At 44.8% G+C, this 27,543-nt stretch overlaps 1 protein-coding gene across 14 annotated transcripts in view; it reads right to left on the reverse strand.

Moving 5' to 3' along the window:
- Window positions 1-118: 118 nt before the first annotated feature.
- Window positions 119-27,543, reverse strand: part of LOC124634598 (ankyrin repeat domain-containing protein 17) — a 38,775-nt gene continuing 11,350 nt past the window's right edge. For 2 of the 14 annotated variants that reach the window (XM_047170225.1, XM_047170234.1), the window contains exons 4-46: window positions 27,123-27,384; window positions 26,674-26,895; window positions 24,945-25,202; window positions 24,363-24,516; window positions 23,799-24,009; window positions 23,175-23,388; window positions 22,610-22,835; window positions 21,894-22,088; window positions 21,342-21,505; window positions 19,109-19,172; window positions 18,738-18,797; window positions 17,910-18,001; window positions 16,941-17,159; window positions 16,239-16,388; window positions 15,584-15,772; window positions 14,983-15,200; window positions 14,479-14,614; window positions 13,930-14,151; window positions 13,357-13,629; window positions 12,894-13,062; window positions 12,202-12,439; window positions 11,659-11,791; window positions 11,473-11,573; window positions 10,967-11,183; window positions 10,620-10,709; window positions 9,261-10,490; window positions 8,812-8,940; window positions 8,380-8,534; window positions 7,829-7,990; window positions 7,152-7,274; window positions 6,752-6,901; window positions 6,256-6,415; window positions 5,513-5,630; window positions 4,899-5,122; window positions 4,378-4,536; window positions 3,973-4,062; window positions 3,645-3,770; window positions 3,024-3,192; window positions 2,559-2,647; window positions 2,076-2,225; window positions 1,452-1,577; window positions 1,026-1,196; window positions 119-953 (exon numbers count right to left, since the gene is read on the reverse strand). In XM_047170225.1, coding sequence (XP_047026181.1) covers window positions 747-953; window positions 1,026-1,196; window positions 1,452-1,577; window positions 2,076-2,225; window positions 2,559-2,647; window positions 3,024-3,192; window positions 3,645-3,770; window positions 3,973-4,062; window positions 4,378-4,536; window positions 4,899-5,122; window positions 5,513-5,630; window positions 6,256-6,415; window positions 6,752-6,901; window positions 7,152-7,274; window positions 7,829-7,990; window positions 8,380-8,534; window positions 8,812-8,940; window positions 9,261-10,490; window positions 10,620-10,709; window positions 10,967-11,183; window positions 11,473-11,573; window positions 11,659-11,791; window positions 12,202-12,439; window positions 12,894-13,062; window positions 13,357-13,629; window positions 13,930-14,151; window positions 14,479-14,614; window positions 14,983-15,200; window positions 15,584-15,772; window positions 16,239-16,388; window positions 16,941-17,159; window positions 17,910-18,001; window positions 18,738-18,797; window positions 19,109-19,172; window positions 21,342-21,505; window positions 21,894-22,088; window positions 22,610-22,835; window positions 23,175-23,388; window positions 23,799-24,009; window positions 24,363-24,516; window positions 24,945-25,202; window positions 26,674-26,895; window positions 27,123-27,384 — 8,215 coding nt within the window. In that variant the 3' untranslated portion in view covers window positions 119-746. Of the gene's footprint in view, window positions 954-1,025; window positions 1,197-1,451; window positions 1,578-2,075; window positions 2,226-2,558; window positions 2,648-3,023; window positions 3,193-3,644; window positions 3,771-3,972; window positions 4,063-4,377; window positions 4,537-4,898; window positions 5,123-5,512; window positions 5,631-6,255; window positions 6,416-6,751; window positions 6,902-7,151; window positions 7,275-7,828; window positions 7,991-8,379; window positions 8,535-8,811; window positions 8,941-9,260; window positions 10,512-10,550; window positions 10,710-10,966; window positions 11,184-11,472; window positions 11,574-11,658; window positions 11,792-12,201; window positions 12,440-12,893; window positions 13,063-13,356; window positions 13,630-13,929; window positions 14,152-14,478; window positions 14,615-14,982; window positions 15,201-15,583; window positions 15,773-16,238; window positions 16,389-16,940; window positions 17,160-17,909; window positions 18,002-18,737; window positions 18,798-19,108; window positions 19,173-21,341; window positions 21,506-21,893; window positions 22,089-22,609; window positions 22,836-23,174; window positions 23,389-23,798; window positions 24,010-24,362; window positions 24,517-24,944; window positions 25,203-26,673; window positions 26,896-27,122; window positions 27,385-27,543 lie in introns of all 14 variants that reach the window. The other 12 variants (XM_047170229.1, XM_047170231.1, XM_047170230.1 and 9 more) reach the window with 12 other exon arrangements.

The following is a 27,543-nucleotide window of genomic DNA, read 5'->3' on the forward strand; positions in this document are numbered from 1 at the left end:
TTCGAGACAAAGTAAGTCCTCAATAATAATTTACTTATAAATATACACATTCCCCAAATAAACCTATTAAAAAAGAATTTATTGAAAAACAGGTGGTATTATTAAAAACACCAGTGGATACAGTGCATCAATATATCGATATTTAATCTTCATGTACAAGCAAATTTATTAATACATGTTTAATATTCCGCCTCGATTTACGAGCGTACTAATCATCGAAATTAATATCGCATTATGCCATAATATAGTGTAAAATATGTATAATAGACGGCGGGCGGCGACCGCACGCAAGGCAACTCAAAACACTCAGCGGCACTTCGGAATCACATTCCAAGCTACCTACTATTACATTCGTTTACGCGTATATCTACATCAGATGAAACGGCGACGCCGACTATAACATAACTATAATTCGTCTAAACGTAACGTCGCGACCGGCAGTAACAAATAAAACTACATCCGACTCCCCTCACGAGTTTCATTATAATGAATCGTTTAATGCTCACTTCAGTCGATCGTACAGTATAAGTAGTTCTCTTCTCGATAGGACATCTTCTCTATTATGTATATAGATAATCTGTATAATATAATTCTTTCTCACTAATATCTACACCGTTTCCAAGGATTACAATTATATATAATCGTGTGGGGCCTCGGCGGACGCGGCGGCGCGGCGGCGGCGGCGGCTCTAGTGAGTCCACTTGGTCCAGGCCTGCGACAGACAGTGCGTGAGTGGGGGCTGGCGCTCAGTAGCGGCGCGGCGGCACGCGCGGTACCTGTTTGTCGGGCTGGTGCGGCGGCGGCTCCCAGTGCTGCGGCTCGGCGCCCGGCAGGTAGTGCAGCGGCAGCGCGTGCATCAGCGACAGCGCCGCCGCCGTGGCGCCGCCCGCGCCCACGCCGCCGTACGCGCCGCTCTCCATGCCGTGCGACACGTGGCCCATGCCGCTCACGCCCTGCAACACGCGACAGTCAGCGACTCTGCCGACACGGCAGCCGTCTCGCGCTCGGTGCGGCACACGGCGTACCTGGTAGCGGTCGTGGTCGGCGTGGTGCGGGTGGTGCAGATGCGCGTGCGGCCAGTCGTCGGCGGCGGTGAGCTTCCAGGCGCGCTCGGTGCCGATGGGGCGCGGCTTGCGCTCCTCGTCCTCGCCGCCGCCCCAGCCGCCCACCCCGCCCACGCCGCGCTCCAGCAGCGACTGCCAACATCACACAAGTCTTAAAACCATGCTCGACCAAAACACTTATATCAACAAAACATCTGCCTAAGAATAGAGCATTTACAAGTTTCATGCAAAAAAAGCCCGCCCTTCACTTCTTCCTATGTGTTTATGCTTTGAAAAACAAGTGGAGCAACAAAATCTACAAGTCTTTACGTCAAACTACAAAACAAGTTTGGGTGGAATTTTACAACATAACATATGAATTGATAAGTTGAAATGTTCGTGTGTAACCTGGTAGGCATGGTGTTGTTGCTGCGGTGTATGCTGCATAGGTTTGGGTGACTGGTTCATAGGCTGCTGCTGGTACGACATCAGCAGCGCGCTCAGGTTGCCCGCGTTGCTTGCGCCCGCGAACAACTGCAACAAAGTTAACGTACACATAAAACTTCCCTGTATATTCTTATTTCCAACTACATCAAGCAATATGAGACATAAATAACATATCTTGGGAATCTGAAAGAAGACTATAAGCAGCACAGCAGATAATTTCTGCATATCCCATGTTCTTTATTTCTACTTATTTAGAGTACAGATTAAAAACAAGACGAGTCTACTTGTACCAGTTTTTGGATAAGCTCATTTGGTTAACTTTCTTAACACCTGACTTCACCTCTCAAAAGAGTATAATGAATTTATGTGATACTAGCTTCTGCCCGCGGTTTCACCCGCATTACGGATGGTGACAAAAACTATCCTATGTCCTTCTCCTGGCTCTAAACTTCCTCCCAATTCGGTGGTGTCGGATTGCCTTCCCATATAATACATGGTTGTGCACTATATTATGTGGTGCGAAGCTGGCCGATCTCCTTATAAGAGAACAGTCGCCGTGGCCGATAGTGGGTATGACATGTATACCTGTGCGTTGTGCTTCTGCTGCATGAGCGGGTGTCGCTGCGCGAAGTCGGGCGCGCGCGGGTTGAGGCGCGACACGCTCTCCACGCCCACGTAGCCCAGCCCCAGCGCTGCGCCAGACATGTTCACGCCGCTCGAGATCGACACCTGCTGCTGCGGGGGGACACAAGAGTATCGATTTATTATGCTGTTTAGAAATAAAACAAGACAAAATAAAAATATAAAGAAACGAGATTAATATTCTTATCGATGGAGCTGCAGGTTTAATCACCTGAAGTCAGCGTTTTCTCAAGTCTACCTTAAGGTCTTTGACGGGGAATATGAGGAAAATTTTGGTCGAAATCGAGGTTGTCTTAGTACAACAAACTATTTATTGAAGGTGATTTAGAAGACTGCTGCTTATAAAGGTACATGACAGAAAATAATGTTAGATCTCCTACACATATTTATAAAAACAAAATAAAGTAAGTATGACAAAATATTTACCATCATGTTGTGTCCATTCCGAGAGTTGTCTTGGTAGATAGGTCCATTCCGGGAGAGCCCGCTCATGTCCATTGTGTTGACGTTGTTGCCTGAAACGTAATCAAAATGTTCAGCAACAATAATAAAAGGAAAACAAGACTAATGATCCCACAGTTGAACAGGTACCGATGATAACGTATCGATGACTTTAATATAACAAAGATACGCTTTGAATACTAGCTGTCGACCGCATGTACCGCCACTGCATGAAATCGGCCGCAGCTGCATTACTGGTTTGTAAAGTCATCTTATCAAAGTTCGGAAATACGTCTGGTTGCACTAGTGCGCGGACACTGACGGCAGCTACGTACATTCGCCTATACCCACTGGCCTACCGTGCAATCTAAGCGCTTTGTGTTGGCTGCCGCAGAGAGGAAATGGTGGCCGTGGCCGCTTAAGAGATGTGCTAGTGCTGCTTTTACGTACCGAGAGGCATGGGCTGGTGGTAGGGCTGCACGGGCTGGTGCAGCGCGGGCGCGTAGGCGGGCGGCGGCGTGCTGCCGTGCGACGACGTGCGCGAGCACGGCGAGCAGCCGCCGCCTGCGCCCGCGCCGCCACCTGCGCCGCGGTATCCTGGCGCCTTGCTGGCGTCAACCTGCGACATAAACAATACGGTTAACATCTAAAAGAACAGACAAAAACAACTCTATCAAGGCCCAGCGCACACAGATGGAAGCGTGGAGAAGCGCATTTCCATAAATCTGCGGGCGAATTCGAGCGGCGCAAAGAGCACTTGAGAGCCTTCGAGCGCGCCGCGATCCGCCGGTATTTGACTGCCAGCACTTGTAACGGTGTGCGCTGAGCCTAACGCTTTCACAATGGCTATTAGCGATTTCCCGCGCGTAGCGAACGTATACGCGCTAAACAATTGTAGCGGCAAAATTATGTCACACGGTTTTTTAACGTAATTTTTATACCAATCTAACGGAAAATCCGTTAGTGTACAAATGAGTGTTATAGTTCTTATAAGGTCCAAAAATTTAGGTCTTCATAAAATTGTGCGGAAATTGAGAATTTGCATTGAATAGGTAGTGTCTACGTGCGTACCTGCGGCGGCGGCGGGTCGACGTTGTGCGTGGCGTCACCAGACGCTCCCCAGACGGCGGCGGCGCCGGCCGACAGGTCCTTGAACAGCGAGTACTCCTGCCCGCCCGCGCGGCTGTGAGACTGCTGCTAATGTAATAATAACGATCATTTGATTAAAATGACATACAGTGCGAACATTACATAAAAATAAAATATTATTTGACCAACGAATATGGGAACAGGGCAGGAGGAAGAAGAGTATACATTAATGAGACTTAGCCTCGCAAAGGGACATTTTGTGTTCAATTAGGTAAATAAAATAATAGATGTAGGTAAATGTGTAACATACCTGTGGGGTGGTATTAATATGTAGCGCTGAGGAGGTGTTCGGCGTATTCTCCTCATTTGCACTCCAGGAGCTTGAGTTATCTGGGCTTAGCTGTGAACAAAAGTAAATACTTTGTTAGAGATGATTGATGATGACTTGATGTGAGATCACGGAAAATATAATAGTATAGATGAAGAAAATATGTCGACTTCAAAATAAAATTGGGATAAGGGCAGAAGAACGGTACTTCTCGATCTCGATCTTTTCCCTACAATATTATAGGGTTCATTTTTCATTCATCACTTAACTTTTGACCGAGGTATAAATATGGCGGTTTGGCATATTTTCTATACAAACAAGCTGTCAGAACGACAAACATATTCTTCAGATAAAAGTTATCTGGCGTTCTAAGGTCAGGTCTATTACCTGCACAGTGCGGTCAGGCAAACGGTGCTGTTTCTCAGTTTCTTCGTGTTTGTGTGGTGCGGGTGCCGCGGGCGGCGGCGGCGACGCCTCGCGAGCCTTCTGCGGCGACGCCGCGCCAGGCTGCGACGACGAGCCGGGGCTGCTGCTGGGGGCTGACTGCTGTAATACAAGTATAATTTTAATATGTTTTAGAGCTGAATACAATATTCTTTAATTGTACTCTATTATAAGAACACAAACAATTATGGATGAGTGCAATAGACATTTTTTGCTTATGCTAAAATTACAATAGCAGAACACTCAGTCAACTAAGCGTCCCGCTACAAAAGAGATATTTCATCTTGCACATGCACATTAGCATAAACATGTAAGATTTGTAAAAAGCATGAAGTGAAAAGAGAAGAAATAAACAATTGCAAGTAAAAACGGTCAACTATATTATAGTTTATGATGATAAACTTATTAGTACATTATTTTATACACTGTCCCCAGCTTTATTACATAACTGGATCACTTATTACCTGTGGCGCCGGTCTGGGCTTAGCCTCCGGCGGCGGCTGCACAGGCGGCGCCGGGGCGGGGGCGGCGGGGGCGGCGGGGGCCGCAGTGAGCTTGGCGGCGAAGGTGTGAGGCCGGGCTCCGACGATGGCGCCCGTGTACGAGAGCGCAGCGCTGGTCTTGACGCCGCTGTTCACGGTCAAACTGACGCTCGTCGATGTGGGGGCGCGCTTTTCTGCTGTTGATGCTGTAGAAAATATAGGTGTTAAGCTTGATGACAGGGTTAACAAATTGGGATTCTAGTTAGTACGTCTCAAAAATTGTTTTCTTTTTTAAAATATTACGGTTAAAGTGGTAAAAAGTTAGCATGTGACACCACGTTCAAATATTTTTACCTACAAATGTAGACTTGCTGATATACAACCTACTTTGAATTAAATAAATGACTTTATTTTGAAGTCACATAAAATTCAAACGTTTTGTATCTTCAATCAGATTTCTTTGTGGATGCGCATAAAATACGTGTCCATAAATAGCATTAATATTCTTCAGAAACTTTTTCGAAGATTTTGAACCACCTATATGTAAATCTGAACATAAACCTTTAGATGATAATACAAGTAGCGTGTATACTAACTGTGCGGCTGCAGCCTGGGCGGCGCGGGGCGCACGTGCTGCTTGGGCGGCGCCCGCGCCGTGGGCGTCGTGCGGCTGCTGGCAGAGCTGCTGCTGCTGCTGCTGGCTCCTGCCTGCTGCTGATAATATAAAAGGTTATGTTATACATTGTTGAACGTACAGACGTACTGTAGGAAAGTGACTACAGAGTTAAATATTTCATAGACACTTGTGGTAGGTTACACCATGATGTAACGATAACCAAAAAATCATCGGCCAATGTCAATCAATCAATCAAATCAATCAAAAATCATTTATTCAAACTTGGCTGCAAGACAGCACTTTTTGAACGTCGGGAATTTACAATAGACAGCCCCCAAAACGCCCACCCTTCACCACTTCCTATGTGTTTTTGCTGGGAAGAAGAAGTGGCGCAACAAACTCCCCAGCAAGTCAATGAGTGACTTGACCAACTGACGATAATTTGATGGCTGGTTTGGATTTCGTTATCGCTACAGTTATGTAGCGTAACCCTTACGATAGCTACAGTATATTATATCCTTTAGTGTTCAAAATTACATTAAAGTAAGCTTTAAACAACATATTTGCAGCATATTCCATACGCAGTATCTTCCTCAAAACACGAGTAACGAAAATTGCTTTTTAACATTACTATTTGTATATTTTTATACATAAAAATACATAACAGTTACTAACCGCAAAACCTCATATAAAGGTCAAAAATCTTAATCATAAAAGTATTACCTTAGGCGGTGGTTGTTTAGGTGTCTTAGGTTGCAACGGCAGAGGTTGCGGCGGCGGCTTGGTGACCGCGCGCGGTAATAGTTGCACGATGTCCGCTTCCGGGTCGCGGATCATAGCTGCGATCAGCATGCCCGCTTGCTTTGTAGCTTCGGCTGAGCCCCTGGATAAAGATAAATGGCGTTATTGATGATTTTTCACAGACAATTAACATTCAAGCTGATGAAATCTATTCTGATGTGAAAATATTATGGTCATATTACATCTTTAAAATAAATTTTGCCATTATCAGCATATAGCATGTTGAGCAAATAAACGAATTATGGCACGGGGAACGTAATTTACACGAACGTAAATTTAAATGACTTAGTTGATTTTTGATTATGCTTAAATTGAATGAAGTTCCTCTAAGGCTTTTTTCTAGGTCCAGGATGACGTTCACTCGTGAAGCGGGAGATTTCGCTGGCAGAGGCTGGTAAACTGTGGTGGAACTACTAACTTGATAGTAATGATCCTCTCGCCCTGGCCCTTGCTCTGCTTGTCGACCTCGATGTGGGCGCCGGTGGCGGAGCGGATGGCGTTGATGTTGCTGCCCGCGCGGCCGATCACTCGCGAGATCGCGTGCGAAGCTACCGACACTTTCTTGCAGCTGAAATTGTGGGTAGATGTTAGGAAACACGAAATGCAATTTATAGTACCTACTTTGTAAGACTGGGTGGGTAGATGTGTCTTGGATTTGATAAATAGAGGTGGCTGGAATAGGTTGTTCCACTCCTTTCGATCTTGAGTACCAAGTTCGATTACTATTCGATACTTTTAACGACCTTGACAGTAACTTTTCATTGACTAAACTCTCTATACCACAATTCTGCTTGGTTAAGTTAAAATTATAATCTTACCCAGGTTCAACAGTAGAGAGGGTCTGCACACTAGATTTACGCACGACCTCCTTCCATCCCTCTTCACGTCGGCCACCCACGCAGCCGCCCTTAGGAGACGTACTCTTGCCTTCTGTCTCCCATCTGTTGCGTTCAACATACACACTTGTAGTACACGGAAATTAATATATAGATGATATTTTTGTGGAATTTTCCTGTCTGATTTTACAATAAGACATTTAAGTTAGCTAATATAAGACTGGCTTTAGCTTGTTAACACATCATGAGGCTGAAATCTATAAGCCATATAAAAGAACAGCTTAATTTTGATTCAAGAATTTTTTGAGGTAATCTTTCGCATAAGTACGCAGAACGAGTTTATAAGACGTCGAGTGTACTTGTAGACACACTTTTGCCAATTAACAGTTCCGAAAATATCCGTGTATAGATTTCAACCTAAGCCACAGACAATTATTTACAAGTATTTTTAACTATGTTATTACGATGCAACATCCCCAAACATAAACAAGCCAACTGACTGAGGCGACGTAAGTAACAAAGCATTTCGTCGGAGGCGAGTAGCACGGTCATGCAGCCGCGTACATTGGGGATAAAACAAGTTTGATACTGATTTTATTTATTTACATTTTAAGTACGTATTGTAGTGTACCGCGTTACGTTATGATGATCGAACTTACTGATGCGTGTTGTGCGTCTTTTTATTTTTGTCACTTGTGTCAACATCGTCTTTATCCACATTGTGCCTAGTGGATTCGAAAACTTGACTCTTTCTAGAGTTATTCCCGTATTTGTTAACATTCTGTACTGTAATGCTCTTAGGGTTATCCTCTTCGGGTTTTCTGTAAGAACAATATTTACTACTTTAACCCCCCTCTGTTATTATTTTTCTTACAATTTATCATTTGGGCGACATTATTAGACCGTCGTAGCTAGTAAATTAACAAAAGTTATCAAGCATTATTATTCACTCAGTCAAACGGTAAATACATGCAACTACGAGTACAGACCACTACACTGAATGAATTCATTTTCGAAAAAAAAAACCTGCATACTAGTTAGGACTATACTATATCATATCGCGAGTCTCAGACTGGGCGAATGGCTACGAAATAGTCAACTTTCTTCAAACATACAACATCTTATATTTCTTAAGCGTACTTTTAAGCTATGACTGATTCATTCAGCATGTAGCCTGTTCATATACAGACGCATGTTCCTATAAACTAACTTGTCTTTCTTCTCAGCGGGCCGTCTCTCGGGCGGCGGCGCGGGCTTGGCGGGCGTGGCGGGCGGGGAGCTCGGCGCCACGTTCTCTTTCTCTTGCTTCTTGTCCGGCTTGGGAGTGGGTTCCTTCTCCAGTTTAGTCTCTATTTTGGGTTTGCTCTGTGGACAATTGCGATGTTGTTATTGTATTACGGCGTTGGTTGTATATTTACCTAATTAATTTGCATTCTATAATGTAGACTTCACAATGTGTACCTTGTGTCTACTTCACTAGATTATGTTTAACTGCAATGTTTAAATTAAATGTCCAAAAAAGTCCGTAGCAATATCCCAGACATTGTCTTATTTATCTCCCTTCTAAGCAATTTTTATTTACACAGATATTTATATTTGTTGTCAAAAATGTTTCAATCAAGCACCAATAACAAATACTCACTTTATCAGGTTGTTTCTTGGCGGGAGGTGCGGGCGGAGGGGGTGCGGCTGCCTTCTCGTCTTTCTTCTTCTTTTTAGACTTGCTCGTCTGCACGGGCGGAGCCTTCACGTCCGACGACGAACATGAACCCTGTATGAAACATACTTTTTATTAAGAATACACCCAAATACTTTGTGAAATGTTCAAGTCCAAACTTCAAATAGTCTTCCAATTGAGGATTTTAAGAAAGCTTAGGTTACATAGACAGCAACGAGAAATAGGTCTAACGTAAATAAACAGTAAATTGTCTACTGAGTAGAAAATTGCTATTAGACAGACAGCTGAAGCTGATTAAGTCTGGAAGCAGACCTTAATATATTTCAGGGAAAAGGCGAATAAGTAGTAGGATTGTGATCTGTTCTGATGAATTCTGGTACTATTATGTAGTATGAAACAAGCTCCACACTCACCTGTGAGTTAGCATCGATCCCCGAGTCGCCCTCCTCCTTGGCCGCCGGCTCGTCGTCGGGCTCGCCGCCCTCGGAGCAGTCGCCGAGCGCCTTGTCGCAGTACAGCGAGTTGTTGTCGTTCACACTCACCTGTGAGTTAGCATCGATCCCCGAGTCGCCCTCCTCCTTGGCCGCCGGCTCGTCGTCGGGCTCGCCGCCCTCGGAGCAGTCGCCGAGCGCCTTGTCGCAGTACAGCGAGTTGTTGTCGTTCACACTCACCTGTGAGTTAGCATCGATCCCCGAGTCGCCCTCCTCCTTGGCCGCCGGCTCGTCGTCGGGCTCGCCGCCCTCGGAGCAGTCGCCGAGCGCCTTGTCGCAGTACAGCGAGTTGTTGTCGTTCACACTCACCTGTGAGTTAGCATCGATCCCCGAGTCGCCCTCCTCCTTGGCCGCCGGCTCGTCGTCGGGCTCGCCGCCCTCGGAGCAGTCGCCGAGCGCCTTGTCGCAGTACAGCGAGTTGTTGTCGTTCACACTCACCTGTGAGTTAGCATCGATCCCCGAGTCGCCCTCCTCCTTGGCCGCCGGCTCGTCGTCGGGCTCGCCGCCCTCGGAGCAGTCGCCGAGCGCCTTGTCGCAGTACAGCGAGTTGTTGTCGTTCACACTCACCTGTGAGTTAGCATCGATCCCCGAGTCGCCCTCCTCCTTGGCCGCCGGCTCGTCGTCGGGCTCGCCGCCCTCGGAGCAGTCGCCGAGCGCCTTGTCGCAGTACAGCGAGTTGTTGTCGTTCACACTCACCTGTGAGTTAGCATCGATCCCCGAGTCGCCCTCCTCCTTGGCCGCCGGCTCGTCGTCGGGCTCGCCGCCCTCGGAGCAGTCGCCGAGCGCCTTGTCGCAGTACAGCGAGTTGTTGTCGTTCACACTCACCTGTGAGTTAGCATCGATCCCCGAGTCGCCCTCCTCCTTGGCCGCCGGCTCGTCGTCGGGCTCGCCGCCCTCGGAGCAGTCGCCGAGCGCCTTGTCGCAGTACAGCGAGTTGTTGTCGTTCACACTCACCTGTGAGTTAGCATCGATCCCCGAGTCGCCCTCCTCCTTGGCCGCCGGCTCGTCGTCGGGCTCGCCGCCCTCGGAGCAGTCGCCGAGCGCCTTGTCGCAGTACAGCGAGTTGTTGTCGTTCACACTCACCTGTGAGTTAGCATCGATCCCCGAGTCGCCCTCCTCCTTGGCCGCCGGCTCGTCGTCGGGCTCGCCGCCCTCGGAGCAGTCGCCGAGCGCCTTGTCGCAGTACAGCGAGTTGTTGTCGTTCACACTCACCTGTGAGTTAGCATCGATCCCCGAGTCGCCCTCCTCCTTGGCCGCCGGCTCGTCGTCGGGCTCGCCGCCCTCGGAGCAGTCGCCGAGCGCCTTGTCGCAGTACAGCGAGTTCTTGTCGTTCTCCGCCTGCAGCTTGCGCCGCTCCTCCTGCATGCAAGACTACAACGTAACGTGGTTATGCGCTTTCTGGCCTACTAATTATGTTATTAGTTGGTTAGTTAAACATTTTTGCTTTCATAACGGGGGGAGATATTATATGGGGCATATATGTTATTAAAAGATTTGAAATGCCAAATTCGATGTTCAAAATATTCTGACAAAAAAAAATCTTTCTTATTTCATTAAACTTTTAGATTTTTACGACTATTAAAATTGTTTAAGTACGTAAAATTCAGCAAAAGCAATGTGCCACATACCTTCTTCTCCAACTTCTTCTTCTTCTTCCTCTCGCGGCGCCGGGCGGCGGCCTGGCGGCGGGACTCCTCGCGGCAGCGCTCGGCGTCGAGCTCCTCCAGCAGGATGGTGGCGTTCTGGTTGGCGCGGGCCGCCTGCGTCTCCTTGGCGGCGCGGATCACGCGCACGCACTCCTGGCACTTCTCCAGCAGCTCCTTGTCCGAGATTGTACATATGTACCTGAGAAATAGAGATATTTAAAACCTGAACCGCCAATAAGGGTCCGTCTACGAAAGAACGCGATCGTGATACGAAGCAATCTGTCCCAAGCTAATTAAATTGTGTACGCTGCCCGGCCGTACCTAGCAACGTCACGTAGGACGCTTCAAAAGAAATCGACTGTTTTTAGTCGTAGTATCGACTGTTCATAGTTTCGCATCGCTTCGCGTACGCACCCAGATAGCTCACTTAAAGACACGCCGTAAGAATTTGCAAAATAGTTATAAAATATTATTATATGAAACTGTACCTTGTCATTTCCTGGTCTGAGGGGAATTGCGTAACTACGCCGACCATCCATTTGACCACTTTAGTGTGGCCCTTACGGAAGGCGGCCATTAGGCATGATACCTATAAATAAAACATTTTTATTACAAACACATCCTCCTATACGAAAACTTTCAATTAATAGTAAAATTGGTTATCTTTTACGTACTTTTCTATTGTCTTGTGAGTCAATGTCTGCGCCGGCGGCGTACAACATCTCGACCACTGCGAGGTGTCCGCCGTTGGCTGCCAGCCATAGGGGAGAGTTGCCTTTTTTATTTTTCACTTCCACCGCCGCTCGCCTGCAGGGAACAAACATTCAGATTTATATACAAACATTTAGTTTTCAAAAAAATTACCATGTGCTGCTTTCGGGAAATGATTTTATTCAAAACTAACACACATACATAAAGATCTTGTTTCGTATCCTAAACATAAGAACACAGAAACGAGTTTTAGGTAAACAATTAAACTTATTATTTTACTTCACTGTTAATGTATTTATTTACAATAATGTGCAGCTCTTGCACATGACGGTACATGAAGTTGCGTGGACAATCATTGTGAAATCTGTCGCATTCTCCAATCCCATATAATTTTGGAGATCATTGAACCACGTCTTCTTAGCGTGCCTGCTCATTCCATTGTAAATAAATTAATAGAGCACTAGAGCTTCTCTCCTGCAATGTGTTAATTTATCGTAAAAACTAACCTCTGCAGCAGCAGCTCGACAAACTTGGTGTGTCCTTTATCGGCGGCAATGGTGAGCGCGGTGTCCCGGGACGAGGGCACGGGCGGAGCATTGACGTCCGCGCCCTTGTCCAGCAAGACCCGGCCCACTTCCACGTAGCCGCCGCTCGCTGCCTCCATGAGGGGAGTGAGGCCGGTCTTCGCGCGATGCTCCACGTTCGCTTTGCGGTCGAGTAGTAAGCTCACAACTTCGTGCCGACCTGGTGAAGGGATATTGAAATGTTAGTGAAAAATATATAGCTGATGACTATAAAAAGTTATGACAGTCCAAATTGATTCATTTAATAAAGGGTATAGTGAACTCATGCAGCTCATGAAGGTGGATGCAGGTCGCCTCCAACAGGTATCTGTGGAGATCTAAGGGGGAGGCCTGTGTTCAGCAGTGGACGTCCTATGGCTGAGATGATGATGATGATGATGATAATAAACTCTTCACTGGGAAACGCATGTTAGTAGAATAAACTCCCATTTCACTAACATACATATTACTCTTATATATTTCAATCACTATTATGGTTAGTGCGCTTTCAGGTCTTCTTCCAGCCCTGACTCCTTTCACATAAATTGTACCTATAATGGTCCTATTAATTTTGTATTTCTCCTACATAAATTCCAACCTGACCATGTAAAAATACTTGTATTTCTTCTCCTTACCTTGGAAGCAGGCGAGGGTAAGCGCGGTATTGCGGTTGGTCTCGATCTGCGCGTTGATATCGGAGCCGCAGTCCAGCAGCAGCCGGACGGCCGCCGTGTGACCGTTCATAGCGGCCAGCATGAGGGGGGAGATGCCCAGTTTCGAACCGGTGCGGGAGTTGATTTCAGCCTAAAGAGATGGTATAGTAATTAGATGAGAAATATTATATGGATGAGGTAGCTTGGTAAATCTGAAGCTTTTCCAGGCGCAGTACATTCCTTTGTAATGAAATTTTGTACTGTGCAGCTGATCGGCTAACTTTGAACTTGCCATACATCGGCCAAACTGGAGGGCGGTAATGCGAAGTGTGAGAAGGTAATTCGCTCAAAATAAATGCCTATTGTGGCTGTACGAGTCTGAAAGGTTTTGCAACAGGATGCCTACTGTTGTAGTCAATTATTTACATCGTCACATAGAACATACCTGATGTGTGAGCAGCAGCCTGATGATATTGACGTAGCCGCCGCTGGCGGCGAGCGAGAGGGGGGTGTAGTCGGACACGTTGCGGTGCTCCTTGTTGGCGCCGCGGCTGAGGATGAGCTCCACGACCTCGTAGCGGCCGCCGCTGCAGGCCAGCGACAGCGGAGTGTCCTTCGTGCGCTCCGACTGCGCCTCGATGTCCGCGCCGTGGTTCAGAAGGATCTCCACGATTTTCTCGTGGCCGGCAGTCGCCGCTAGGATTAGCGGGGTGAAACCCTGTTGGAAGAGAAGAAAAGTTAGAATATGTGTGTGCTTATTTAGAGAATATGATAAGTATCACAAGAATGTTCTGATAGTAAATTAGCTGAAATTTAATTATGACCTAAACTTGAGAAACACTATAAACCCAGGGGCCCAGAAAAATGAAAAAATATTTTATTCACCATGTTTGCTATATTTTTAGCAACAAATAAGTAAGAAGACTGGTAGAGATAGGTGGCAAATGGCAAAGACTGGGGTGGTAAGCGCTTTTCGGACCCAGATTCTGCCTTATACAGTGACGGGATAAAGTGTTACCTTCTTGTCCCGATGCTCGATATCAGCGCCGCGACTGAGCAGCAACTCCACGAGGTCCTCGTGTCCGCCGGCGCAGGCGAGCGTGAGCGCAGTGTCGTGGTTGGAGTCGGTCTCGCCGTCCACGTCCATGGCGCAGTAGGCGGCGGGCGCGGGCGCGGGGGGAGTGGCCGTGCCGTACGCCTCGCCCGACCGGCAGCCGCGGCCCGTGCCCGCGAACCGACCCTACACAACAAGAAAGAGGACATTTTGAAATAAGAACTCTAAATAGAATGTTATGTGCCAGTATGTCTGAAATAAATTCCAGGATTTCAAATTTTCAACCTCCGCGATTCCACGTTCAAATTGAGCAGAAGTTTGGAAGCATATTATGGATGACTCAGCAACTATTGGGTTTTGGAGCTGATGGTACTGAAGAATTCTGTTATCGAACAGCATTGACAGTTAGTGTGATTGTTCTTCTGATTGGTTAAAGATGATACCATAGATAAAACATGTTGTTCCTAAAAACTTTATATTTTATTTACTCTTAAGTATATAACTGTGTGTTACCTTTTTCTTGGCGGCGACGGAGGCATTATTGTGGTGGTGAGGTTGTTCGCGTTTGGAGTGGGGTTGCGGCGCCAGTGGAGCTGCGGGTGCCGCCGCGGCCGCCGTGCCCGCGTGCGGGGGAGCGAACGTTGCCGACCTATGCAATGTAATACTAAATTAGAGAATGAATAATGAGTCTATATGGGACTTTTGGAAGAGTAGCTGCAGTTTGTCAAACAATCAAAATTCTGTACGTAACTACAAGTCTGAAGTAATACCAAAGTAGCTTAATCCGTTCCAGACTTCTAATTTTGCTGTGCCCATCAGGGTTCATAATTGTGACTTTCATTTTATATTTTACACGTAATGTACATTATGGAACGCAATAAACGATATGATATGATGATACAGATTGAGGACTACTCTTTATCCTGAACCAGGTTTCTACCAGTTTGATATAATAGACATCATCAAAGACCGAAGTCTACGCTGGCTAATATAACATGTTTCTATCAGCAAACTAACCTTGAAGTAACACCATATTCTTCATAGGGCAACGTAGGCGGCGGCAGTGCGAACAGCGGCTGTATTTCCTGCTGCTGCTGCTGCTGCGGCGGCGGCGCCTGCGCGGACGACTGCGGCAGTGTCAGGATGTCGTTGTCGGCTCGCGTCAGGATGATGCCGCTCTCCAGGTTGCCCGAAGGCGAAGATGGACGAACCCGGAACTGGCATCCGTTACTGGCCTAAAGGTGAAATGACGACATGTTAATTTGAAGTTCTATTTTGTCTAGCTCTGAACATTTTCAACCTGAATTTTAAAAAAATAAATTAAACTTCTTACTGCGGATTACAATAACCGATTCATCTGTTTGACAACTTTGACATTAGCTTCCTATCAATTTATTATGGCAAATTTCAATCTCATCAAAAATTGCGACTCTGGCAGAAATTGCCGTTAATTGCGACAGATTGCCATAAAAAAAAGAATGGATTGGTGACTGTAACCCGCAGTAAGGCGACTTTTATATACTGGACAGCTTGCTATTAACCTAAAAAAGTATTGCGTTTATAACGACTCAGCCATTGACAAGTAATGAGACATTTAGAAGAGTAGCAGTGTACATACAGTGACGTCGACGTGGTGGTGGTGATGGTGGTGGTGGTGGTGGTGGTCCTGGCGCGGCCAGTCGGCGGTGAGCGCCTCCTCCAGCAGGCGGCGCGCGTGGCGCTCGTGGCCCTCGCCGTCCGCGCCGCGCCCCGCCTCCGCCTCCGCGCACTTCGACGACAGGATCTCGTGCGACTTCTGCTGCATCACCTGCGCCACCGGCGCAACCACGTATTAATATCACCAACACACGTAACGTAACAAAAAACGCCCTTGAATAAACCTAAGGCACTTTTGCAACTAGTGAACACTAAGGTCCAAACTTTGTCACAACTATGACGAATTTCAATAAAGATGGAGTACTTTTCCTGGCTGTCATTGAACATCCTTGGCAGTCGTTACGGGTAGTCAGATCCTAGTAAGTCTGACGCCAGTCTAACCAAGGGCTATCGGGTTGCCTGGGTAACTGGGTTGGGGAGGTCAGATAGGCAGTCTCTCCTTGTAAAACATTGGTGCTCAGCTGAATCCGGTTAGACTGGAAGCCGACCCCAACATGGTTGGGAATAAGGCTCGGAGGATGACTTTGCAACAGTAGTGAACACTTTCAAGAATTTGCATAAACATGGGACTATACTTTGAAACCCTACAACATGACTCGGTATAATGAGTTATGTACCTGCAGTACGAGCGAGCGCAGTTCGTTGGGCGGCAGCGCGACGAGCGACGGCACCTCGCGCTGCAGGTAGGCCAGCACGGCGCCCAGCTCCCGCGCCTCCACGCCGCCGCCCGCGCCCGCGCCATCCTCGCCCGCGCCGCCTTCCACCAGCTGCACAACACGTCACATATTACTCAAAAATATATAAAAACAATGCTTGATACCACTGATCACGTTAAAATATAGTATAATAAGACGCATTATCTCTGTATACAAGGTGACCAAAAACTCAAAATATGTCAGAAACTGTGAAATGTCTACTTACGAACGTAGTTTTGCTTACTATAGGCATTTAACATCCCTATGCAGCTTATGTCAATATTCAAAATCAACAGTTAGATACAATTTTGGGAACGCCCATAAGTTTCCGTGACCATGTTTCTGGTATGACTTGTATAGTTATCGGCACGAATCTTGAGCTCTGAACTACATCTGCGCAGAAGTGATTTATTAGCAAAGAACCAATCCCGAGTGACAGCTACGACGCGATGCACTGCGGGCCAATCACCGCTTTAGCCCGCCCCCGCTCCTCACTTCATACCACAAAAGGGACCCAATAAATTACTTCTGCGCAGGTGAAGGTCAGAGCTCAAGATTCGTGCCGATCACTATATCATGGAGTTTTGTGACACCTTGTATAAAAGTCTAGGTAGCTTCTCTCACCTGTGCCGCAAAAGCTTCAGGCCTCTGCTGCAACTCTTGGACATACAACTGCTGCTGCTGCTGCGCTTGTTGTTGTTGTTGCTGCTGCTGCTGCTGTTGTTGTTGTTGTTGTTGTTGTTGCTGCTGCTTTTTCTGTTGCTGCTGCTGCTGTTGCTGTTGTTGCTGCTGCTGAGCCGCTAGCTGCTGGAATTGCTGTTGCTGCAATTCCTGCAGTTGGTGCTGTAAGACGTTACGGACGTAAGTTTGTGTTAAACTGATGACGAATACTATAACTATAATTTTTAACCTATTTATACAGCTAATTATATGATAGTGGCTAACATATTCTAGACTTACTATGTAACAACATTGTGACAGTACAACTCTAAAATTGAACTTGTATGTACGCAGTAAATGGAACTAGAATACCGAGTCTATAATGTAATACATATTACAGTAATGTTTTGATAAACAACTCGCGAAGATTACCGCGACGGCACCCACTTCACTAATGTGCTGGCCGAGGCGTTGCAACGCGTCGAGCAGTAGAAACTTGCAACCAAACTTGGAGCATTTACGTGAAACCTTCGCGCGCGGACGCTCTTGTATCGGAGTGTTCTATAATGTTCAGCGCGTTTAATACTTTGTTACAACGCATAGAAAGTATTAAACGGTAGGAAAAGTACTCGATTTTCAGGAATATTAGAACTAAACTATTATAACGATACTTTTGCAAGAGCTTACTTTCGGTGTTACTAACTGTTTCGTACTAGGGGGAATATTTTAACTTAATTTTATTAAAATCAAATTTTAATGACAAAACAAATAAAAATACATAAACCAAACAGAGTATTGCACTATTTGCAAAACTAAAAGATGTCCACAAAAAACATAATGTATAACTCTTTTATTTTAGTTCATTTCCTAACATTTACCTACACTAATGGTTATGCTACTAGACAAATATACTTAGTACTTCTTTCTACGTACCTGGTTAAGGTTGGTAGCAAGTTGCTGCACTGGGAACAACTGCTGCGGAGGCGGGTACGGCGGAGTAGTGGGAGGGTGGATGGTTGTGACACCTACATTGCAAAAACAATCTTTAAGTCACCGCATTTAAGTTTAATTTTGCATATCGCACTAGTTAATGAACCCCCACTTACCTGCTAATTTGTACACGTTAAAAACAAGCAGATTCAGAATAATAATGGTCTCAGGTCAGTACAACTATGCAGCGGTTTAGTTGAGATGGTGAATGTTAACGTTTATGTGGATGTAGCGACATTTTAGTCTCGTTGTTAACTCAAGAGGACATACAAATAGAAATTGCAACATAAGAAGTGATTTGGTTTTGACAGTCACATGTTATACACATAAGGATATCCCTGGCACTTCTTGTCCAAAACATTATTGGCCTTACTACAAAAACTTTAACCACTGTTTTACACTTGTCTAAAAAAAATGTGGCTAAAAAATGAACCATATGTCAACGTCATAATTTGACATTTTTTTAGACAAGTCTTAAACTGACGTTAAAAAGTTTTTGTGGTAAGACGGTATGAATCGGAACGAACATTTCAGATGTGACTATGAGAAAGCCATCATACAACAAAAAAGTGACGCACATGATTAGCGAACGTAAACAAAACACGTAAATACATACACAGTAAAATGTGAGGGATTATTGTGAGGCTCAAAATCGTAATGGATTAATATGATAAAGGGTCATTTATACAGGATTTTTTATATGGTGTCTGTATGAAGTGAAGCCAAACATAAGTACGATGGTGTAAGTGACTTGTCGTGCGTAGGACTTGCCTTGAGCGCAGAACTGAAGGTCCAAGGCGTGCAGTGCCGACGTGGCGAGCGTCGGCGGACCTTCACATACAACCACCGTTTTACTATATAACTTATAGTTTAGTCTTATTGGCTAGTGTGCTTTGAACTTTCTCATGTGTTCCCTCCTATTGTGGTCTTAGAGTAGTGTTTGGATATGATACCTAACACAGGGTCCACTTCAAAATAGGTTTCTGACTCTTCCCTTTCATTAAAATCATCCGACAATCTTGGCGATTTTTTTAAGTCGGTTTATTTTATTCCTAAGCTGTTTATTGAGTAGTCAAACATGTCAGACTACCCACCTCACTACTACTCCAAAAGTGATATAAATTCAGTGTTTTTTTCCTCACCTGCAGGGTCGGGCAAGTCGAGCAGGCTGCGGTCGGCCTCGGGCAGGCAGTCGCGCGGGTCCCGCTGTAACAGAGTGACGTCAGTCGGGCTCGCGCGGCGCCGCACTCCGTGCTACGTTTGGCCGATACTAACGCCACCGGTGCACAGAACTCACCATGCGATTCACTAATGTACTAAAAGATATGTAATGCTAGGAGTATTCCAAAGATTTTTTGGAGCTTTAACTGTCAAGACCCGCATAGTGAATTCTGTCGGACGCTCGTAACGTTAGCAATTGGTCTACGTGTGCGACGCCGCTGTACACAATTTACTTGAGTTAGTTTAGTGAATGTAATTATAGTGTGACTCACGTTGCATTTATTTTTAATCTGGCATTTAATTTTAACTTTCTTGTTTACGTCCTTCCACGTAAACCCCGGCGGGAGTGATACCTTAGCCATGGCGTGGTGGCAAATCTACACCGTGGGAAGCAAGCAGAGAGAAATGAAATGATAGAATCGTGATATTAAGCCAACAATATACATATGTATCGATATTATACATAGGGTGGGGGCGTAATGGTTAATTTGGAAAATTTCATACAAATGAGAGGCATGTAAGGAGCTAAGCTTTACGATGTTAGGTTATAACCCACACAGATGTACAACGACTATCACCTTTATTCATAAACTTATAACCAAATTAAAAAACTACTCAAAATTGCATGATATACCAAAATTAGTGAACATATTAGTTTGTGAATAAAGGATCAATCAATTACACTAGCTGCATAGCTCCGGCGGGGTTGCCGCGGTGTCATTCCCGAAAATATTTTCAACAAGAAATAGACAAGACATAGTAATTTTGCCAGAATCCCAATACTTATTAAGTAGAAAGCGTTACAGATAACTTTGATCATTATTCAGATCCTCAATTTGATTATTATGATAAGTGGAAAAAAGTTAGGAGAAAAGAAACAACATGAACGTTAATTATGCAACTAGCGTAGAGTTTTGTAAAGCCCTTTCACCAGACATTCAGAAGTTTAAAGCGATTTTGTTGATAATATATTCTATTTTGATCACCTTATGCCTTGAGCACTAAATATATGTATAGCGTATTATGTCAGTATCTCGTAAATGTCCAATTTCTCTTTCCATTTTACTATGCATTTGTGAAAAGATTTATATGGTGATGTTATTATCGCAATAAACTTCCAAACACATAGTTGCCATTGTTAATTTTTGAATGAACTGAGGGGATTGAAGCTAGAATGCCAATTTTGCCCTATTTCTTTTTATAATACTTTTGTTCTGATGTTTTGAACACTTCACATTCTTCAAGCTGTCATTCAAGCCAAGGGAAACGTCTACACAGTCTTTAATTTTCTTATGTCCATAAAGCGTTCAAAACGTCGGAAATTATTATTCGTTATTAATTAAGCTATAATGTTTCTTAAGGTTAACGAGCAATTATATCACAGGAGTATATTTAATGAATATGTTGCAATGTAAGTCATAATTCACGTTTAGCAACGAAAATATCATTATCAAATATCATTTAACATTTAAAGTAAATGGTATTATTTTTTATTTAAACGATTACAAAAGAACTTTATTTCAGTCATTTTTAAGACCAGATAATTTCAGAAAATATCCTTCCATACTTATTTTGATCTAGTCAACGTGAATTACAACTTTTATGATTGTGTTATGACTCACTATATAAACAATTAAGGCTCAATATGAATTGATCATATTTCGTTTAATGTGAATTTAATAAGGCCTAATTGTTTTAGCAAGAAGTCGCGCAAAGAGGCCCTTATTGTCCGCAGCACAATAATCACAAATGCGTGTTATATAATCGTGCTGCGACATGGTCCATGATACAAGCAGTAAAGACGAGGTATGTTTCGTCATGGTATGATCACGATCACAGTTGTCCAGCTCCAATAAACAAGGAACCATCTGTTCTTCGTAGATCATAGAAAAAAATATATATTATAGGCGCTTTTAAGTTTCACATGGCCGTATTTTGCGGCGGGTGCACATTCAGCGGGGCTCAAAATCTTCGCGCGAAAATGTACATATTTGTAACCGAGTGCATAACTTTTTAATTTGGAAGCTTTCTGAACGTAACGTTTCTTGTTTATAGGAATAGACAAAAAACTTGATTAGACGACGATACAAGCTACAATATGGTTATGAACGTTCACTAGTCATTATGTAGTGTGTGAGTGTGTTAGTGACTCACGTTGTCGTCGAGTATGTCGGGCGGCGGCGGCAGGTGGTGGTCGGAGTGCGGCGGCGCGACGCGCTGCTTGCGCGTGCACTTGTGCTTGTTGGCGTCGGCCGGCGCGCACACAGCGCCCGTGTTCGCGCCGCCGCCTGCCTTCTTGCGACCCGCTACGCCGCGCTCTACGGGTGAAAACACATGATTGTATATATCTTTTAAAAATATGTATTAATTGGTGGTGTTTAAAATGGATTGTAATGAACGGGAATATTGACAAAAATGTAGTCAACGACACAATTTATGGTGAAGATCCCTGTTCAATAATAATGATGTATCCTGAAATATTAAAAAAAAAAACAATTTATATGTATGAAACTGAATAAAAGAAAAAATATATCCTGTAAATATTATTACTAAGTAAGACTAAAATCGCCTGAAGAAGTCTGAGGTGAAGTTGCCTGTTCACATCAGAGTTTTTGTAGAACAGAATATCGGGCCGAGATTTTTGTAAGATGAGGATTGTCATGACATATTGCATTGTAATGAAACAGAAGGAAACTCGAGACTCACCATCGAGGTAGACCTTGGAGAACTTGGTGGGCAGGTCCTGCGGCGCCTGGTGGTGGTGCGGCGGGTGGTGCAGCGCCGCGTGCGCGTGCGCCGGCAGCAGCGCGCGCGCGCCGCCCGGCGCCGCCGCGTGGCTCAGCCCCAGCGCCGCCGCCTGCGCCGCGCTCAGCCCGTGCGCCTCCTCCGCTCCAGCCACGCCTGGGTACAACGTCACTTTTGAAAACCCCAACTCCATCAATCAAAAATTATATAAAATAGTTTAAAAAACGAAAATACACCCTTTTTGTTACGTTTCTTAGTTAGTCGTGTTTTGTCATCAGAACTAAGAGCGTGTGCAAAATTTCATCTTCAGCGGAGACCGGGATTAAGATTCCAAGATTTTCTTACATACATAGTTACAAGTGAAGCTAATATAAGCGTGTTATAAAACTAAGTTGAAACATGTAACATCAACAACATGAAGTACAAAATAAGTACACGATCTAGAAAAAGGGGTCATACATCGTACGTCCGTATTTTTCGATCATCCGTTGTTATAAGCCTAACAGAAAGGATGGAACCTAATTGCGACAATTTAAATCACTGTATCAACTGCAGATCCACAACAGCTACTGAACCGAACATAATATATACTCAGTATACTCTAGCACTCCAACACCTATAAAACTTAGGAAATATAACTTTTTTTCACCCAATTTTCACACGACTATTGAACTTACCTCGTGGCAACATGACGGAGTGAGGGTAATCCAACAGCAGCTGCACAACGGCGGTATGTCCGCCCTTAGCGGCTTCGATGAGCATGGTGGAGTTGTCCTTGAGCTTGCGGAAGGGGTCGGCGTCGCAAGCCAGGAGGAACTTCACCACGTCCACGTGGCCGCCCGCGCAGGCTAAGGAGAGGGGAGTATGGTCGCCTAGAGCTGTCATGCGGTTCACGTCTGCGCCCTGTGGAAAGAGTAAAATTATAGGACACGTGATGTAAAATTTTAACACATTGTAGCTCATCCACATATATTGTGGCTAACTTTTATAAAAATTGCATTAGGAAATCTTTCACTCAAATACAGAGTAGTTTTGAAGTACTGAACCAAAATGTTAATATTTATTTTGGCTCTAGATTTATCAGATCTGATCAGTAGGCCTCGTTCAATGAGCACCAACCATCCCGGACTTAAAAAACTGGATAAGATATCAATAAATCTCAAACTCCCCTCGCTATAGTTGGACTGTTGGGGAATTTTGACGTTCTCTTGAGGAAAACCAAAGACTAAATTTAACACATACCTTCCCGACGAGGAACTGCACGGTGCACACGTGTCCGGCGCGACAGGCCTTCATGAGCGGAGTGCGGCCGCCCTCGCTCTCGTGCTCCAGCTCGGCGCCGGCTCGCAGCAGCAGGTCCGCCACGTCCGTGTGCCCGTTCTCGCAGGCGTACGTCAGGGCTGTATCACCCGTTTGCGTCTGGGCGTTCACGTCCGCGCCCGCGTTTAGCAGGTAGCTACAGAAGGAATAGTCATTTTTATTTTAGTAATAATTTTTAGGGTCGGTTGAACCAAGTTTCTATAAAAAAATGGGTTGGGTCACTTATGATATAACAATAGCATTTAGCAGGTGAGTAAATGAGATACTCATAAGCTCAATTATTAGCCCAAGGTAAAGAAACTGACGACATTGAATAACAATAAATAACAGAAATTTACAATATTTGTGATTATTTGATACTAAATTAATGAAATCCAGAATATAAAGTTACGCACGTAAAATAGTAAAGCACCATCGAGGTATGGAGATATAGCAATATATTCCACACATTTATATGTAGGTCGACAGGGCAGAGTTAAATATCTGAAGGAGAGAATACGAAACAAATACATAAAACACATGAGCTATGCTAGTAATATAACTCACCGCACGAGTTCAAGGTGTCCCTCCTGCGAGGCTTCCATGAGAGGCGTGGAGGCGCCCAGCTCAGCATCAGCGCCAGCCTTGATGAGGAAGTCGGCCACCTCGAGGAAGCCGCCGCAGCACGCCAGCGTCAGCGCAGTCTCTTGCGTCTCTTCCGTCTGCGCGTTGATGGAGGCGCCCTGACCCAGCAGGAGTGCCACCATTTCCTCGTGACCTGGGAAATATTTTTGTTATTATAGGAAACAATAAACTTACTACTTACAGATCTAATCCACACCTTACAGATCTAAAATTTTACATGCAAGTTTGGTTAAATGTGTAGGTAGTAAGGGCGTTTACAGCAGCAGCGGCAGCATTTTTTCAACTAAACCTGCACATTTGATCACACTGATTCTTAGTGTATGCCCCCTTAGAGACAGCCAACTATATACCTAGCTTATACTTCAAAATATATCCTTGTGATTTGCAGAAAGTACAGTTCCCCTAGTAGCTAGAACCGCGGGGAACAACAAGTTCTGAAATTATATCTTCGAAGAATTGTTGAATAAAACATATGTTGTCGCATACCTTCTCTAGCGGCCTCCATAAGCGGCGTGTAACCTTCATCGTTGACCTCCTCGATGTTAGCCCCTCGTTCCAGCAGCAACATTGCTAATTCAACATGGCCGCCGCAAGCCGCTAGCGTCAGCGGTGATTCGAAACTGTCCGTCGGCATGTTAACCTGTACCAAATAAACATCATATTAACGTAAATAGAAAATACGCATGTTACAAGTATGAATGAGTATTGCACAGATATACGCAGTATAGTTCCGGATACGACCGATTTTTTAACGAGTTGAAGGGTCCTTAAAATATTCAATCAGTAAAGTGGAGTGTGAACGGTACACGTAACTGGGGTCAGTTTAATGGAAATCAGTGATGGGATTTATTGGAGTAATCATTTTACAATTTGTTCACTATAATATGGCGGTATAACTATTTTTAACGAGTTTATTTACGTCAGATCTTTCTCTGTATAAGAAGACGTATGTGCTTTGCAATGGGACAGTATTAAGGCTACACAAGTTTAGAGGAACTAGGTCTGAGGTTCTAAAAAGTAGGTCTCTAAATAAGTATTTCACAAAAATGTTCTAACATTCAAACTAACCTGGGCGCCAGAATCGAGCAGCAACCTGGCCACTTCGACATGTCCGTCCATGCTAGCCTCCATCAACGCTGTATGCATCTCATCGGTCTTGTGTTCGCGGTCGGCGCCCGCCGCCAACAGGAACCGCACCATGTCGAGGTGGCCCTTGTAGCAGGCGAGGGTTAGGGCAGACTCCTTGAACTCGTTCGAGTGCGTGTTGATGCCAGCGCCGTGTTCTAGAAGGATCTTTGCCACGCCTACGTGACCTGCTGATGCTGCCTGTGAGGGAATGAAAAGTGTATTGTGTTAGAAGATTTTTTGATAGAAATATGAAATATGTAAAACGGCCAGTGGCCAGTTACATTTGTTTTAACACGCTCATCTCACAGTGCTCCAGACATTCCTATGTATGACACGAGAAAGTGTATTTAGGTTTATATCCGAAATTATGTTATTAATACCTTTAACTATTGCCCTTTTTATGTCTTATAGTAACACAGGTGATAATTTACTCATGTAAAACGTCTATGTGTGAGTAATGAAGTTTCAGTTACAATATCAGATGTTTTGTTGTTTTGATTATTGAGTTTTAGATAAGAATGTATGAACAGCTGTGAAAACTAAACAGGTGCTTCTTTTCGAAAAACAAAGACGAAAGTCGAATTGCAAACATTCTTATTTTTTTCATCTGTATAAGAAATGACCGCAAGATGTCTTAAATCATCACTAAACTTACTCAGAACCAGATGCAAGTATTGGAAAAATGCACATGCACAATTGCACATTATCTTAATAATCGCACACTAATTATGTTTAATCTACGAAATAGCTGCGCGAAAACATAATATGTAAGTTATGATTCAGTGGAGCTATTCGTGATAAATACGGAATGTAACTATGCAACGGTTATCTATGTCAATATGTTGTATTGTTCAGATTAGTGTCGAGTAGTTCGCGCGCTATGGAGAGAAACGAACATTCGATACAAAGTTTATAGTTCACTAGCTTCCGTAGCGATTTCACCCGCTTCCTGAGGGAACTACTACCCCCCGCACACGGATAAAAGTAGCCTATACATTTTGATTGAATAGCTGTATTAAGGCCAAGTTTCATAAAAATCCGAAGTAACGAACATACACATTTACAATCTTTTGCCTTTAGTTACGCCTTTTGTGTAATGTAGCTAAAAGTATAAAAAGAGGATAAAGGTCTTATACAGCATTGTGTAAAGACTAATAGTGTCTGTAGTCTGATGAGTTTTGCGTGTTGATGGCACCAATTATTTTATCAGATGGTGTAGGGACATGTGATATGGAGTTATAACAATAAGTAGGTAGAGTCGTAAAGTTGTAATCATCATACAGGACCTAAATCATAACGATGGCAAACTTCAGTTTTTCTTTAGCATCACGTAAGCTTTTCTCTAACACATAAGCTCCATTACTCCACCTTTTTAAAGTGCATGTGGTTCACAATCACAAATCATACAAGAGTCATTTGTGCATTTCTCACCAAATTACGTTACTTCTCAGAATTTCGATACTTGATGCCTTGTACATGTTAGTGTTGTGTTCATACTAACTATCTCGATGAAGGCAATGCCAACATCAGCAAGGAAAAGCTACCTATTAAGGTAGAACTGTAAAATCCTGAATTGTTACCGAAAGCCTTCCCTATCTCCCTGATAAAGAATAACAGGTTGTCATCGTCATTATTCTTGCTTCTATCTACCATTAGTTGGTGAACGTACCTCCATGAGCGGCGTGTGTCCATTCTCGTTGTGGTCCTCAACATTGGCGCCGCTCTCGAGCAGCGCGCGGACGCACTCCTCGTGCCCGCCCGCGCACGCGTACATGAGCGGCGTGTTGCCCGACCCGGACACTGCGTTCACGTCCGCGTGGTGCGCGATCAGCAGCCGGACGATGTCCACGTGACCCGCGCTCGCCGCCTCCATCAGGGGTGTGCAGTCGCCCTGGTTAGTAAGGTTAGGTTAACATGGTATAACCTGGAGCTTTTATACATCCTGGCATTAACTATGTTGCTGAATAAGAATTGAAGAACTTGCAACGCGCCCCTATTCTGAAGTGTCTAAACTTTGATTATTTGTAACATGCATTGCAGATTAGCCTCATTACTCAGCTTTAAATTTCAGAAGAAATCTTATAATAAAATATTAAAACCGAATTTTATTGCAGCTACCTTGATGCCGCGGTCCTCTACACTCGCGTGCATGGCTAGCAGCACTTGAGCGAGCTCGTAGTATCCCGCGGAGCATGCGAGCGAGAGCAGCGACTCGCCCTCCTCTGTGGTCTCGTGCACAGAGCGGCCCTCAGTCAGCAGCTTCCGCACGGTCCCCACGTCGCCGTCCGAGCACGCCTCCGCCAGCGACGGCGCCCCGTCCGCGCCCACCGACGTCGCCACGGTCGGCGTGGTTCCCGTTGCACTCGACCCGCATTGTTGACTAAAACAATCACCGCTCAATTATATCAATTCTCCAAATACAAACAAACAACGATGATGTAACGAAAGTTAATCAGATAAGATCAAAGCTTAACGAATCACCGTCTCGAGTCGGTCTCATCGAATCGACGCGAGAATCCTTACGGACTCATCAACGTCG

The sequence above is a fragment of the Helicoverpa zea genome, chromosome 11, assembly GCF_022581195.2.
Source record: "Helicoverpa zea isolate HzStark_Cry1AcR chromosome 11, ilHelZeax1.1, whole genome shotgun sequence".
Lineage (NCBI taxonomy): Eukaryota > Metazoa > Arthropoda > Insecta > Lepidoptera > Noctuidae > Helicoverpa > Helicoverpa zea.